Source organism: Leuresthes tenuis, unplaced genomic scaffold, assembly GCF_036924035.1.
Source record: "Leuresthes tenuis unplaced genomic scaffold, fLeuTen1.0.hap1 SCAF_5, whole genome shotgun sequence".
NCBI classification, from domain to species: Eukaryota; Metazoa; Chordata; class Actinopteri; order Atheriniformes; family Atherinopsidae; genus Leuresthes; species Leuresthes tenuis.
This window is the reverse complement of record NW_027325359.1, coordinates 600,001-616,327: the sequence shown is the minus strand read 5'-3', so window position 1 is coordinate 616,327 and position 16,327 is coordinate 600,001. Positions and strand designations below refer to the sequence as shown.

The window sequence follows — 16,327 nt, the reverse complement described above, 5'->3', positions numbered from 1 at the left end:
GGCAGATTTCACCAGAACAAGCCAGAATCTCATATTTTAGACTGGATTATGATCATATAATGGTTGACCTTCAATTTGACCTTCAATTCTCAGCACATTAACTCATATGTTTCCATTATTCTGAACAGATCAACTGGGCCTTATGTGTCTAAGGCAGGCAGATTTCACCAGAACAAGCCAGAATCTCATATTTTAGACTGGATTATGATCATATAATGGTTGACCTTCAATTTGACCTTCAACTCTCAGCACATTAACTCATATGTTTCCATTATTCTGAACAGATCAACCGGGCCTTATGTGTCTAAAGCAGGCAGATTTCACCAGAACAAGCCAGAATCTCATATTTTAGACTGGATTATGATCATATAATGGTTGACCTTCAATTTGAACTTCAACTCTCAGCACATTAACTCATATGTTTCCATTATTCTGAACAGATCAACTGGGCCTTATGTGTCTAAAGCAGGCAGATTTCACCAGAACAAGCCAGAATCTCATATTTTAGACTGGATTATGATCATATAATGGTTGACCTTCAATTTGACCTTCAACTCTCAGCACATTAACTCATATGTTTCCATTATTCTGAACAGATAAACTGGGCCTTATGTGTCTAAAGCAGGCAGATTTCACCAGAACAAGCCAGAATCTCATATTTTAGACTGGATTATGATCATATAATGGTTGACCTTCAATTTGACCTTCAACTCTCAGCACATTAACTCATATGTTTCCATTATTCTGAACAGATCAACTGGGCCTTATGTGTCTAAAGCAGGCAGATTTCACCAGAACAAGCCAGAATCTCATATTTTAGACTGGATTATGATCATATAATGGTTGACCTTCAACTTGACCTTCAACTCTCAGCACATTAACTCATATGTTTCCATTATTCTGAACAGATCAACCGGGCCTTATGTGTCTAAAGCAGGCAGATTTCACCAGAACAAGCCAGAATCTCATATTTTAGACTGGATTATGATCATATAATGGTTGACCTTCAATTTGACCTTCAACTCTCAGCACATTAACTCATATGTTTCCATTATTCTGAACAGATCAACTGGGCCTTATGTGTCTAAAGCAGGCAGATTTCACCAGAACAAGCCAGAATCTCATATTTTAGACTGGATTATGATCATATAATGGTTGACCTTCAACTTGACCTTCAACTCTCAGCACATTAACTCATATGTTTCCATTATTCTGAACAGATCAACCGGGCCTTATGTGTCTAAAGCAGGCAGATTTCACCAGAACAAGCCAGAATCTCATATTTTAGACTGGATTATGATCATATAATGGTTGACCTTCAATTTGACCTTCAACTCTCAGCACATTAACTCATATGTTTCCATTATTCTGAACAGATCAACTGGGCCTTATGTGTCTAAAGCAGGCAGATTTCACCAGAACAAGCCAGAATCTCATATTTTAGACTGGATTATGATCATATAATGGTTGACCTTCAATTTGACCTTCAACTCTCAGCACATTAACTCATAGGACGGGCAGCAGCTTGGCACCCATCAGAAATCCTACACCCACCTTTCCTGTAGCTTCTTAATCTCCATGTCTCTCTCACTGATGAGCTCAGAGATGCTGACAAAGTAGTTGTGCTCCAGGTTGAGGAGCGTATCTGAGGCAGGGGAGTGGATCAGCTCGTGGTAAACCTCGGCAAAGTCCTCATCCCGGCTGGGCTCTTCGGGAAGAGTGTGCTCGAGTGTAGTCTGGAACAGGAGGTGGGAAGGATTTAGTGACACCTGCTGGTGAACTTGGAGATTGCAGCTAACCCCTGCCCCTCTAAAGGAACCACGATGGCTGCTGAAAACAGAAAAAACGTCTGATCTGGGCCTCTGAATGGCAGACTCTGTGGAAGAGGACCCACAGTTTGCTCTAAAATAATGAAAACAGAATAAAAATCAGCGGATCATTCCTGCTGTGGGGAGGCATTTTGTGTTTCCTGTGAACCACGTATCTGTGGTTTCTTTTCTAAACTAAGTCCACTGCAGACTGATGGCAAAATAAGCTTCTCAACAGGTCATCCTGCTCTCTAAATGCTGTTAAATTTCTTCAGAAAGGAGACAGGGGCAGACAGGGATTACCCATGACACATAAACACAGGAGGGCATGCATTTCATTCGCAAAGGAGCATTAAAAGAATCTGAAAACACAATAATGCAGCAGAAACTGGGAGGATAATAAAGGTCTTTCAGGTTCAATGAATCCACTACAATTATATGACATATTAAAAATAACTAGTTTATGCATTTTTGGAGGAGAAAGAAGAACAACATGCAAATAAGATCCTTGGGTTGGAGTTTCTCTCATGGGGCTTAACCATCAGGCTATCATAAATCCCAGAATCCCACTGGAAGTATCCTGACCTATTTGACCTAAATCTATTTTATTCATGTATGGATTTTAAACCTGAAGTGATTCTTGTTAAAGGTTCATCACAAAGACAAGAAAAAGGAAGAGATGTGATATAAAAAAACCCAGAGGTGCCATCATAAACATGAACAATACAAAATGACAAGAAGGAGGGAAAAAAGGAGCCAAAAAGGAGCCAAAAGGAGCCAAAAGGAGCCTCGACTATACAGATATGATGAAAACCAGACACAAAATCACCAAAAAGGAGCCAAAAGGAGCCAAAAGGAGACTCGACTATACAGATATGATGAAAACCAGACACAAAATCACCAAAAAGGAGCCAAAAGGAGCCAAAAGGAGACTTGACTATACAGATATGATGAAAACCTGACATAAAACAACCAAAAAGGAGCCAAAAAGGAGCCAAAAGGAGCCTAAAGGAGACTCGTCTATACAAATATGATGAAAACCAGACACAAAATCACCAAAAAGGAGCCAAAAGGAGCCAAAAGGAGCCAAAAGGAGACTTGACTATACAGATATGATGAAAACCAGACACAAAATCACCAAAAAGGAGCCAAAAGGAGACTCGACTATACAGATATGATGAAAACCAGACACAAAATCACCAAAAAGGAGCCAAAAGGAGATTCGACTATACAGATATGATGAAAACCAGACACAAAATCACCAAAAAGGAGCCAAAAGGAGCCAAAAGGAGACCTTTTAACCTGTGAATTATTCATGTTAAGTGGCTTACAAACAAAACAAAACCTTTGAAAATAGTGAAGAACAAGGACTGGCTTTAATAAAGAAAGAAAAAGGAGCCAATATTTAAAAAAAAAACCTTTCGAGAGCCTGAAGAAAAGAGCAAGTCTGGCTGGTTGCATGCAAAATGTGAAGAAATGACAGGCAAAGCAGCAAAAAGGAAGTGTTTGGGTGTGATGATGCTGTCAGCAAAAAGAAGTGAGCTAAAGTGCAAAAACTACCATCTAGTCCAGGCAAAAGAGGAAGGTAAAAACGCAGAAGCTCCACTGTTTATGTGCTAAGCTCAGAAAAAGAAGCAGGGCAGAGTATGCAGTCCTTCCTTAATTAGAGAAGCAGCACACTCAGAATCCGAAGCTCTATTTATATAATGTAGGCTCAGGAATCTTTAGGCCACAAACATGATGGACTTTGGAAAGCTTCCATGTGTATTTCTGTGCTAAATGTTTGGGTGCAAAGGGTCAGAGGGGCTTTACATCCCAGCCCAAAGCAGCCGAAACGCCCCAAAAAACGCCAAACCGTGTCCCGGGAGACTTTAAACTCCTCAACTTTGAAGCCTGTAACCCAACGGTCTCACTCGCCACCATCAAACACGAAATACTGGCCCAGTTATACCAGTTAGAAACCCACAAACTTCACTTCACACTAAGCGGTTTGTCCAGAAGACAAAACTGGCGACTCGATTCTCAAATATGCAAAACCGCCACCGCATATTGGCTCTCTGGAGCATCAAAGTGTCGTAAAAATGAGCCGTTAAACACAGCATGTGGGCACGTTTAATGAGGTTTCTTTTCCCGGGAACTCATGAATAATCAATTTGCAGATGCACAGCTTTATGTCTGTTTGAATTACTTTAATGATCCATGACAGAGGTGCACTCTGGGACTCGTCCCGACACACTCTGCGGCGCCGCTAGCTCTAAATTAGCTCTGTGGAGCATCTACCAAGCATAAAAAAGCATATTCCTGATAGATATCTGTCACAGAACCCGCATAAAAAGCATATTCCTGATAGATATCTGTCACAGAACCCGCATAAAAAGCATATTCCTGATAGATATCTGTCACAGAACCCGCATAAAAAGCATATTCCTGATAGATATCTGTCACAGAACCCGCATAAAAAGCATATTCCTGATAGATATCTGTCACAGAACCCGCATAAAAAGCATATTCCTGATAGATATCTGTCACAGAACCCGCATAAAAAGCATATTCCTGATAGATATCTGTCACAGAACCCGCATAAAAAGCATATTCCTGATAGATATCTGTCACAGAACCCGCATAAAAAGCATATTCCTGATAGATATCTGTCACAGAACCCGCATAAAAAGCATATTCCTGATAGATATCTGTCACAGAACCCGCAGAAAAAGCATATTCCTGATAGATATCTGTCACAGAACCCGCAGAAAAAGCATATTCCTGATAGATATCTGTCACAGAACCCGCATAAAAAGCATATTCCTGATAGATATCTGTCACAGAACCCGCATAAAAAGCATATTCCTGATAGATATCTGTCACAGAACCCGCATAAAAAGCATATTCCTGATAGATATCTGTCACAGAACCCGCATAAAAAGCATATTCCTGATAGATATCTGTCACAGAACCCGCATAAAAAGCATATTCCTGATAGATATCTGTCACAGAACCCGCATAAAAAGCATATTCCTGATAGATATCTGTCACAGAACCCGCATAAAAAGCATATTCCTGATAGATATCTGTCACAGAACCCGCATAAAAAGCATATTCCTGATAGATATCTGTCACAGAACCCGCATAAAAAGCATATTCCTGATAGATATCTGTCACAGAACCCGCATAAAAAGCATATTCCTGATAGATATCTGTCACAGAACCCGCATAAAAAGCATATTCCTGATAGATATCTGTCACAGAACCCGCATAAAAAGCATATTCCTGATAGATATCTGTCACAGAACCCGCATAAAAAGCATATTCCTGATAGATATCTGTCACAGAACCCGCATGAAAAGCATATTCCTGATAGATATCTGTCACAGAACCCGCATAAAAAGCATATTCCTGATAGATATCTGTCACAGAACCCGCATAAAAAGCATATTCCTGATAGATATCTGTCACAGAACCCGCATAAAAAGCATATTCCTGATAGATATCTGTCACAGAACCCGCATAAAAAGCATATTCCTGATAGATATCTGTCACAGAACCCGCATAAAAAGCATATTCCTGATAGATATCTGTCACAGAACCCGCATAAAAAGCATATTCCTGATAGATATCTGTCACAGAACCCGCATAAAAAGCATATTCCTGATAGATATCTGTCACAGAACCCGCATAAAAAGCATATTCCTGATAGATATCTGTCACAGAACCCGCATAAAAAGCATATTCCTGATAGATATCTGTCACAGAACCCGCATAAAAAGCATATTCCTGATAGATATCTGTCACAGAACCCGCATAAAAAGCATATTCCTGATAGATATCTGTCACAGAACCCGCATAAAAAGCATATTCCTGATAGATATCTGTCACAGAACCCGCATAAAAAGCATATTCCTGATAGATATCTGTCACAGAACCCGCATAAAAAGCATATTCCTGATAGATATCTGTCACAGAACCCGCATAAAAAGCATATTCCTGATAGATATCTGTCACAGAACCCGCATAAAAAGCATATTCCTGATAGATATCTGTCACAGAACCCGCACAAAAAGCATATTCCTGATAGATATCTGTCACAGAACCCGCACAAAAAGCATATTCCTGATAGATATCTGTCACAGAACCCGCATAAAAAGCATATTCCTGATAGATATCTGTCACAGAACCCGCATAAAAAGCATATTCCTGATAGATATCTGTCACAGAACCCGCAGAAAAAGCATATTCCTGATAGATATCTGTCACAGAACCCGCATAAAAAGCATATTCCTGATAGATATCTGTCACAGAACCCGCATAAAAAGCATATTCCTGATAGATATCTGTCACAGAACCCGCATAAAAAGCATATTCCTGATAGATATCTGTCACAGAACCCGCATAAAAAGCATATTCCTGATAGATATCTGTCACAGAACCCGCATAAAAAGCATATTCCTGATAGATATCTGTCACAGAACCCGCATAAAAAGCATATTCCTGATAGATATCTGTCACAGAACCCGCATAAAAAGCATATTCCTGATAGATATCTGTCACAGAACCCGCATAAAAAGCATATTCCTGATAGATATCTGTCACAGAACCCGCATAAAAGCATATTCCTGATAGATATCTGTCACAGAACCCGCATAAAAAGCATATTCCTGATAGATATCTGTCACAGAACCCGCATAAAAAGCATATTCCTGATAGATATCTGTCACAGAACCCGCATAAAAAGCATATTCCTGATAGATATCTGTCACAGAACCCGCATAAAAAGCATATTCCTGATAGATATCTGTCACAGAACCCGCATAAAAAGCATATTCCTGATAGATATCTGTCACAGAACCCGCATAAAAAGCATATTCCTGATAGATATCTGTCACAGAACCCGCATAAAAAGCATATTCCTGATAGATATGTCACAGAACCCGCATAAAAAGCATATTCCTGATAGATATCTGTCACAGAACCCACATAAAAAGCATATTCCTGATAGATATCTGTCACAGAACCCGCATAAAAAGCATATTCCTGATAGATATCTGTCACAGAACCCGCATAAAAAGCATATTCCTGATAGATATCTGTCACAGAACCCGCATAAAAAGCATATTCCTGATAGATATCTGTCACAGAACCCGCATAAAAAGCATATTCCTGATAGATATCTGTCACAGAACCCGCATAAAAAGCATATTCCTGATAGATATCTGTCACAGAACCCGCATAAAAAGCATATTCCTGATAGATATCTGTCACAGAACCCGCATAAAAAGCATATTCCTGATAGATATCTGTCACAGAACCCGCATAAAAAGCATATTCCTGATAGATATCTGTCACAGAACCCGCATAAAAAGCATATTCCTGATAGATATCTGTCACAGAACCCGCATAAAAAGCATATTCCTGATAGATATCTGTCACAGAACCCGCATAAAAAGCATATTCCTGAGAGATATCTGTCACAGAACCCGCATGAAAAGCATATTCCTGATAGATATCTGTCACAGAACCCGCATAAAAAGCATATTCCTGATAGATATCTGTCACAGAACCCACATAAAAAGCATATTGCTGATAGATATCTGTCACAGAACCCGCATAAAAAGCATATTCCTGATAGATATCTGTCACAGAACCCGCATAAAAAGCATATTCCTGATAGATATCTGTCACAGAACCCGCTCCAGCCTCACAGTTTCGTGCATGGATCGAATTAAAGTTGTTTTGTTGTTGGAACAAAGCGGATGACGTCATTCTTGAATGAACCATGAAGCTCAAAAGCTGCTCAAAAGGGCATCAAAACACTCTGAAACGTTGACTTTAACACAGGTTTGTTTGTAAAATTCAAATTAAAAACTGATCCAATCTGACTACAGCAACAACTTGGTGTCAAGTCCCACAAATATGTGGGTTTTGCTTTTGTTTTTTAAAGCTTTTTCAATACATTTTGGCTCTTTATTTAAAAAAAAACAGCTTCAGGGAGCTGACAATAGAAAATAATACAGTATAACAGCAGAAATTATTATAGTGAGAATAAAAAAAGCACTTATCTTAGAAAATGCTTCAAATAAATCAGAAGGTGAGTTAGACTCAGATAGACTCTGATAAATAAAGAAAAAAAAGAACATTTTCATCTCAAGGTAACCGAGGACTTTGAGTGGGCAAAGAGTTTCTTATTATTGGGGCTATTAGCGATCTGGCAACAGTTAGCAGGGCAGTTTCTGCAGATCTTACAGGTGAAAATAGTCTGAAAAGTTTTTATGGGAAAGACCATTTTAGTCTTTGAATGTGCAGTAATAAGAGCATTAAGATTCAAACTTAAAAACACAATCTGACACAGAGGAGATGCCTTAATATGACCTGGAAATACGTCCAGCTGGAGGCAGTGGAGGGAGCCTTTACTGATATCTGAGCAAAGCAAATTAACAGAAGCTTGCATTACTTTTTATAACTTTTCCTAAATCAGCAGAAGAAAGAAATCTTTTAAGAGATTGTTTTAAGCTGTTAAAAACAAAACGAAACAACTAAACTGAGACTAGGTCGCTGCCTGATTCATTCACTTAATGCGTCTTTCCCAGCCAACGCTCTGCTTTCTGCGCACACGTGCACGCTCCGTGCACAACAATGAAGAAGTGAGCCTGAGGGGTCATGTGATGTGCATTTTTAGGCATGTTCGGCTCTGTAGAAAGAGTCTTTCAGTCTTTAAACACATTTTTAAGAAGTGCTTATGGACTAGATCCCTGGCTAATAAACTAATAAATAAACAGATAAAATAAAGAAAGATGAAGTTTTAACAACTAGTTTTATGGGGAATTAAATTCCAAAAGCACAGCATGATACCAAATCTGTGCAAAGCCTTCTATAATTATGGAAAGTTAAGGAAAATGTCCTTTTTTATGCACAATAACGTGATGAAATGTGTGGTCACCTCCACGTAAGACTTGGCCCATGCGCTGGTCAGCTGGTTTACTATCACATCTCCTGTCGTGAGTCTCTGCAGAGCCAGCTCTGCCTCTCTGTCAAAGTCCAGGATGGTCTCCTTCTCAATGAAGTCGGAAAGCAACGCTTTAAGCTCTGTAAAAGAGATGCACAGAAAGCATAAATCAGTCATTTAAAACAAGCCTGGGATTACACCGGAGAGCAGAATTAAATGGCAGGATGTGATCCACAAACTGAGCTACAGTTTTGGATTATTCTATAAAATTAATTCCTTATCCATGTTTAAATAGGTTTCAAGCATAAACTTCTTCAAATTAGCCTGGATGAGAAAGAACCCAACTTTTGGTTGAGCAATACGCTCCTTTTGAGGGATTTTTCTATAAAATGAATTCCTTCACTCAAACCCAGTTAAAACTGCTTTGTCCTTCTTATTTATCCAAATAGATTTCAGTTATAAGTAGACTATGAAACCCACAGTTTCACAGTCTGAACAAGAGGGGAACTGAGTTATTAACTGAGGTTTTCTGACATCACAACACTGTGGGACATCAGCACCGACGTTAAGTTACCGGGAGTCAAATTATGACTTTGTCTGATGATGCTGCAGCCACAAAATGTGGATTTTCTGATATTCAGTCACAGTTTCTGACACGTTTAGTTGTCTGGAAAAAGAAAAAGACAAATGTGTGAATGAGAGCAGCTTAGTCAGGAATTTGGCAACACTTCTATCACTTCCTGTTTCTGTTTTAGTGCATCTTTAGTGCATCTTTAGTGCAACTTTAGTGCAACTTTAGTGCATCTTTAGTGCATCTTTCGTGCAACTTTAGTGCATCTTTAGTGCAACTTTAGTGCATCTTTCGTGCAACTTTAGTGCATCTTTCGTGCAACTTTAGTGCATCTTTAGTGCATCTTTAGTGCATCTTTAGTGCATCTTTAGTGCAACTTTAGTGCATCTTTAGTGCATCTTTCGTGCAACTTTAGTGCATCTTTAGTGCATCTTTAGTGCAACTTTAGTGCAACTTTAGTGCATCTTTAGTGCAACTTTAGTGCATCTTTAGTGCATCTTTCATGCAACTTTAGTGCAACTTTAGTGCATCTTTAGTGCATCTTTTGTGCAACTTTAGTGCATCTTTCGTGCGACTTTAGTGCATCTTTAGTGCACCTTTACTGCATCTTTCATGCCTTTAGTGCATCTTTAGTGCAACTTTAGTGCAACTTTAGTGCATCTTTCGTGCAACTTTAGTGCATCTTTAGTGCATCTTTTGTGCAACTTTAGTGCATCTTTAGTGCATCTTTTGTGCAACTTTAGTGCATCTTTAGTGCATCTTTTGTGCAACTTTCGTGCATCTTTCGTGCAACTTTAGTGCATCTTTAGTGCATCTTTAGTGCATCTTTCGTGCAACTTTAGTGCATCTTTAGTGCATCTTTAGTGCATCTTTTGTGCAACTTTAGTGCATCTTTCGTGCAACTTTAGTGCATCTTTAGTGCATCTTTAGTGCATCTTTCGTGCAACTTTAGTGCATCTTTAGTGCATCTTTAGAGCAACTTTAGTGCAACTTTAGTGCATCTTTAGTGCATCTTTCGTGCAACTTTAGTGCATCTTTCGTGCAACTTTAGTGCATCTTTAGTGCATCTTTAGTGCATCTTTTGTGCAACTTTAGTGCATCTTTCGTGCAACTTTAGTGCATCTTTAGTGCATCTTTAGTGCATCTTTAGTGCATCTTTAGAGCATCTTTAGAGCAACTTTAGTGCATGCATGGACCAGTTTGAGCCGAGTAGAGCGGCTGCATGCCGGAGTGATTCCTGCACGTTGGTCCGGTTTTGATTTCATACATTTACAGTCGGATTAACACTTTGATTTGATTATACAAGTTCGGTTTTGATTGGACTAACACAATCATTTTTATATTTCATATCATAATTTCAACACGCTTAGGCGTCTTTATTAAGATCAAAAAGTCGATAACAATGGATGGTTGGATCGTATGGATACAGTACAGTGATGAAACACAAATAAATTAGAAGACAGTGAGAAAAAAATGACAAAAATCATTCTTTTCAGAGGGATTATTGTATCAGGGGTAGATTTTAGATGTCAAAGTGTAATAAGAAAGAAGAAGAAGGGTTAATGGGTTCTGGTTATAATTAGATATGGAAAGAAATGTAGGGAAGCAAAGGTATAAGATAAGCAAAATGATGTATCAAATGCACTAATTATGAGCCATAACAAAACATAAAACTGATAGAACTGATATTTTACCAGGAATAGCAAACTCACCACTCTCTATATAGCAGGGTATTTTATGTAGCAGCATCAGGCGCCCATGAAGGTCGCTGATGTCCACTTGCACAGGAAACTGTAGAGGCACTTTGAGAACACAGTTGTGTTTCCCTGCCCTGAACTCAAATACAAACTCTTTCTCAGCAGCAGTGTTCGCTTTGCCTTTGCTCTTCTTCATGGTCAGCGCTGGAAAACAGAAGATATGTGCAACAATAATGCTAAATAACAGTCTTATTGCGACACTGCATGTGAGAATAACAAGCACAAACACACATTTGCACTCACATTAACCTTTAAACTGCAACTGCTTTGTTTTGCACTTGCAAAAATCATCATACTTTTGTAAACTGGTTGAAACATATAAAATATATTAAGCTAGTAGCATGCTAACGTCGGAGCTAAGTATAAATCTTTAAAAAATAGATCTTTAAAAAGATTCAAACGCTTTTTCCTGGACATGACAGCTTACACACAGACTTGTGTTTGTAATAATGAGGACTGGAGCTCTTAATAAGCAGGTTTACCTGAGTATGAATGAGTGCAGTAACGTTATTTCCGCCTCTCGCAAAGATAACAACACTGTTTGTTTCAGTCAGCTGACTGCCTCACAGCGTCGCCGTGTGCTAGCAACAGCACCTTCGTAACAAATTTTAAAAGCCGTTTAAAATATTTTAATATTAGTTAACAATATATAACGTTATATGTCACAGTTACTATAAAGTATTCGTGAAATAAATTATCATTCCTTATTTAATCCGTTTCAAAATTACACGAATCTGTTGAAGGTAAAGAAAATACATTTACTTGAGCGAGGTTTATTTTCTTGAACTCGATCGCCCCCTGCTGGTCAAATATGTAATAGTTGGTGGTTTAATACTGACTCAAATTGGAGATATTTTAAAGAAAACAACCAAACGAGCAATTACAAAGACATGAAAACTATCTTTTTTATTATAAGATGAGTCACGTGAACCAGGTTTACATAAAAAATGACAAAAAAGTAAATACTGAGATATTTTCAATATAAATAACAATACAAGGTGATATATAAGAGATTATTACAGATAGATACGAATAACAATAACAAACCAAACGTTTTCCCGAAGTTTCAAAGTGATTTGAACTGATTTAAGTATCATTGTTTGTATGATATATTAAATATCAGAGATTATTGAGCAATTAATTCAAACTCTTTCTTTTTCAACTGGATAGAAGAATAGAATAGAAGAGGAAAAATACTTTATTCATCCCCCAGTGGGGGAAATTCAAATTTGTCAAGTGACTAAAAAAAAAAAATTATAAAATGGTACACTTAAGAAAAAAACACTACAACAAATTCATTAATCAAATACCGCAAGGAGGGGTTTGATTACCTAACACAATGTAGATAAAAATAAATAATTATAACAAAAAAACACGTTCAGCTTTCAGAGCTGGTCAAATAAAAAAAAATCTAAAAATGTATACTTACAGAAACATCTAAAAGTGCATTGTATTACATTTATATATACATGTATATACATTTTTTCAAATGAAACCCAGGTCAAAAGCCTTTACTTATACCTTAAATATTTCAGTTTGATATTCAGTAATACCATTTAACAGTATATCAAAAAGAAAGAAAACCTTTTTTAAAAAAGCATTTGAGTTTGCTCAGCTGTTCTGGAGAAAAATATAAGAATTACTCTGTTCTAACAACTCAACATACTATAAACAACTATCTAAGATTAAATGTGAATTTAACATTAAAGCTGAAAATTGGGACTTCAGTTTTCTGTGAAATCTGTGGACAATGCAAAGACAAACACTGACAAGAAATGTTCAAATAACCGTGTCTGCAAATATGTGTACACATAAAACGCGCGTGTTTGTACCCGTGTGCGTGTGTTTTCTTCAAGTTTGAGTGATTAAGGGTACGTTTACAAATTGTACTGCCACAGAAATCCGAATAATCAATCGTTTTAGAGCTCTGAATTGTAAAAAACTCAAATTTGTCGGTTGATCGTGAAATATAAGTACTGTACAATGGATCACTGGACTACTACATTTTTAATTAACTTCAAAAGTGTATTTTGTTTTGTTCCACGCTTTAATATTTGCAGACACTCCCTTCGGCGGTTGAACCGTCCCGTCATACCTCGCGTGGCCAACGGCTCTCCGCTGCTCGCTCATTGAATTACCGCACTCAGCCTTTTCAGCTCGGTTTTGTGGAATAATTCGCAGAAAACCACACCGCTTGTTCTCCGCCAGCACAATTACACTCCACCGGTCTTCTGTGTGATTGACTGCGGCGGCGGAGCGTGCTCTCCTGGGCTCGCTGGCTGGATTTGGTCGGGGAGGCAGGGGGAAGTACGGAGCTGGTCCCGAGTGATGATGGAGCTGGAGTCGGCTAACAGAGGCGACCTGGGAGCTGCGGGGGACTCGCTGCAGCCACAGACTCCAAGCAGGCACGAAAAGAGCCTCGGACTGCTCACAACCAAGTTTGTGACTCTGCTACAGGAGGCGAAAGACGGAGTGCTGGATCTGAAAGCTGTGAGCATGCAGCCCAGAGTCTTTGTTGTTAGCTAGCACATGTCATACTGAGCCTGCCCGCTGTCGTTGGTTTACATGCACTGTCGCTAGCTTGTTAGCCTAGCATGGCTAGGCTAATTTGAATGGATGACATATTCTAGCTCATTACATTCCAGTTTTAGTCCATCTGAGCTGCAGCCACACTCGAGTTTAACGCCTTGTTGGGGGGTATTTCCACCTTCCTGAGAGGAGAAACGCAGTAAAACACGCTAATTGAACTTTGAGAACACCGGTCAACTTTTCAGACTATGCCCCCTGCAGATTCAAAAGTTTAAAAAGTGGGTCATCTTTTGTCGTTTCCCCCTCTCAGTTAACCCTACTGCATCTTCACACTTGAGCAGTTTCTTCATGGCTTATAAAGCCTTTGTTACTAAACAATATGCATTCACAACACTGGTTTTAAATCATTATTAAAACTGTTAAATGACTCTCAGTGACACAGTTTAGCCTTATTTTTAGTTTTTAGCTCATCAGGTGTTTTACTTAAACTGTACCTCCACAAAACTATGATCCTACTTATTAAACAAAAACCACTTCATGACACAGTCTCATTCATTTAAGAAGTATTGTTGCTGTTTCTAATATTTAATCTTTTTTTATAGCATTTTAGCTCAAATCCAAAGTCAGACCTGAAGGGAATAATCATCCTCCACTGTAACAGAAATAGAAACATGTTTTTTTTGCTGCCTTTTCATGTTTTTTTTTTGTTTTTTTGTCATCCAAAACAGTGAAGCAGATGGCAGCTTGACTAACCAAGGATTACCTTATATAATACAGAGTTTTTCTCTCTCTTTTGTGACCGCGGTGACTTCTTCATACTCTCTGTGCTTCGTAGATAAAACGCCAAACATTCATTCTTCTTTTCTCTTTCTCTTTCATTCTCATTTCCATGTGACTTCGGCTCACTCTCCCAGTGGCCTGGTAACTTATCGCTGCTCGCCATATTGTTGTTAGCGCTTTGAAGCCGGGGGGTTGAACTGAGGAGGATGCTTAAGTGACACATTTTTGGCTGCAGGCACAGAGATTATGGCATTGTTTTTAATTTAATAGATATATAATTTGCGGTGTGTTTTCCCTGTTGTTTAGGCAGCAGACACCTTGGCCGTGCGGCAAAAAAGACGAATCTACGACATCACTAATGTCCTGGAAGGAATCGGCCTGATAGAGAAGAAGTCCAAGAACAGCATCCAGTGGAAGTATGTTTTAAAGTATTTTTCCTTCACAAAGAGGCAAATCTCTCTATTTTTTTTAACCATTTTAAACGTAACCGAACACTGTCATGAATATAATCCTCCATCTCCATAGCAAGAGGCGACTAAGTTAACATTTCTGGAGTCGTGTCTTTATCTGACAGCATCTTTGTGTCGGTAAAGTCGCTTCACTTGGGCAAAAAGAGGATTGAATTATCTGAAAACATGTCACTAACTCGGAGGGCAGCTGGAGGGCAGATTATCTGCCAGGACCAGGGCCCTGTTTTAGAGTTTTAAAATAGGCTTTCATCAAATTCAGCTTGATCATTTTTGAGCTACGTGATGAAACAATGAAGATTACTCGCCTGCTCCTCAGTAAAGGGATAAAATAAAGGGATATATATATATTTATATATGCCCCAACCAACAACAACAACCTTTATTTTAAGTCTTAGATGCCTTAAAACGTCATTGATGTGTATTTATGCACAACACCTATCATAAACTGTAAGAAAATACAAGAGCAGCCCTATTTTCTTTATTTTTGGAAGTTTTGCTTTCATTAATGGCTCAGTTTCAATTGTTTTTATTGTTTCTTTACAGTTTAGTGCCGTTCACGGCTGCTTAAAGCACCATATTGTCCATTGCAATCTGTGGTTATTGCCACATTTGCTTCTCATAAAGACTTCCAGCTGCATCTGTTTCTTTTGTCCGAGTCCTAATACAAGGCAGATGGGTCAGTGGCTAAGAGTGCTGTTAATGGAAAATGACCAAGAATCTCCCGATGCGTTTCAGGGGTGTGGGACCAGGCTGCAACACCAGGGAAATAGCCGATAAGCTGATTGATCTGAAGGCTGAGCTCGATGACCTGGCTCACCGGGAACATGAGCTGGACCAGCAGAAAGTCTGGGTCCAGCAAAGCATCAAGAACGTCACCGATGACTCCAACAACAGCCCATATCCTTCACCACACAGCTTTAAAGTTTGCTGGGAGGAATCCTAACCACCTCCCTCAGATCAGTCAAAATAAATCCTGTGATGTCACTGCAGTAGTTTCCTAAACTTTTAATAGCTGGATGGGATTTTTTTTGCTTGTTTTTCACTGTTTCATTTGGTGCTACAGTCTTTCTAGATTGTATAAAACCAAAATGTCAATGATTGATTGGAAAAAAAACAGATCAAGTGTCTCTAAACAAGGATTTCAGTTAGTGAAACCTAACCAGCCTCTGCACCTGAGTCCTGGGCATTTAGCCCCATTTACTCCTCTCTCTGCCACTTAAAGCTAACTGAGATTCCTTTTTTTTTCTTTGTTTTTCACTGTTTCATTTGGTGTTAAATTCCTTCTAGATTGTATTCTGTTTTAGTTAAAGTTTGGCAAGTGTAGTAAAAACCAAAATGTCAATGATTGATGCAAAAAAACCCAGATCAAGTGCACTAAAGTTGCACTAAAGTTGCACTAAAGATGCACTAAAACAGAAACAGGAAGTGATAGAAGTGTTGCCAACCAGATCAAGGGTCTCTAAAAGTTAGTGAAA

General features: G+C 38.7%; 2 protein-coding genes across 2 annotated transcripts in view; one reads left to right on the top strand and one right to left on the bottom strand.

The window, feature by feature from the left end:
- The window catches only part of ferry3 (FERRY endosomal RAB5 effector complex subunit 3), a 28,897-nt gene extending 17,268 nt beyond the window's left edge, over positions 1–11,629 (bottom strand). Inside the window, exons 1-4 of the mRNA XM_072385383.1 lie at positions 11,556–11,629; positions 11,029–11,217; positions 8,740–8,885; positions 1,555–1,736 (exon numbers count right to left, since the gene is read on the bottom strand). Of these exons, the coding sequence (XP_072241484.1) occupies positions 1,555–1,736; positions 8,740–8,885; positions 11,029–11,209 (509 nt within the window). The 5' untranslated portion in view covers positions 11,210–11,217; positions 11,556–11,629. The remainder of the gene's footprint in view (positions 1–1,554; positions 1,737–8,739; positions 8,886–11,028; positions 11,218–11,555) is intronic.
- A 1,526-nt stretch (positions 11,630–13,155) lies between these two features.
- The window catches only part of e2f4 (E2F transcription factor 4), a 14,496-nt gene continuing 11,324 nt past the window's right edge, over positions 13,156–16,327 (top strand). Inside the window, exons 1-3 of the mRNA XM_072385382.1 lie at positions 13,156–13,563; positions 14,689–14,798; positions 15,588–15,749. Of these exons, the coding sequence (XP_072241483.1) occupies positions 13,402–13,563; positions 14,689–14,798; positions 15,588–15,749 (434 nt within the window). The 5' untranslated portion in view covers positions 13,156–13,401. The remainder of the gene's footprint in view (positions 13,564–14,688; positions 14,799–15,587; positions 15,750–16,327) is intronic.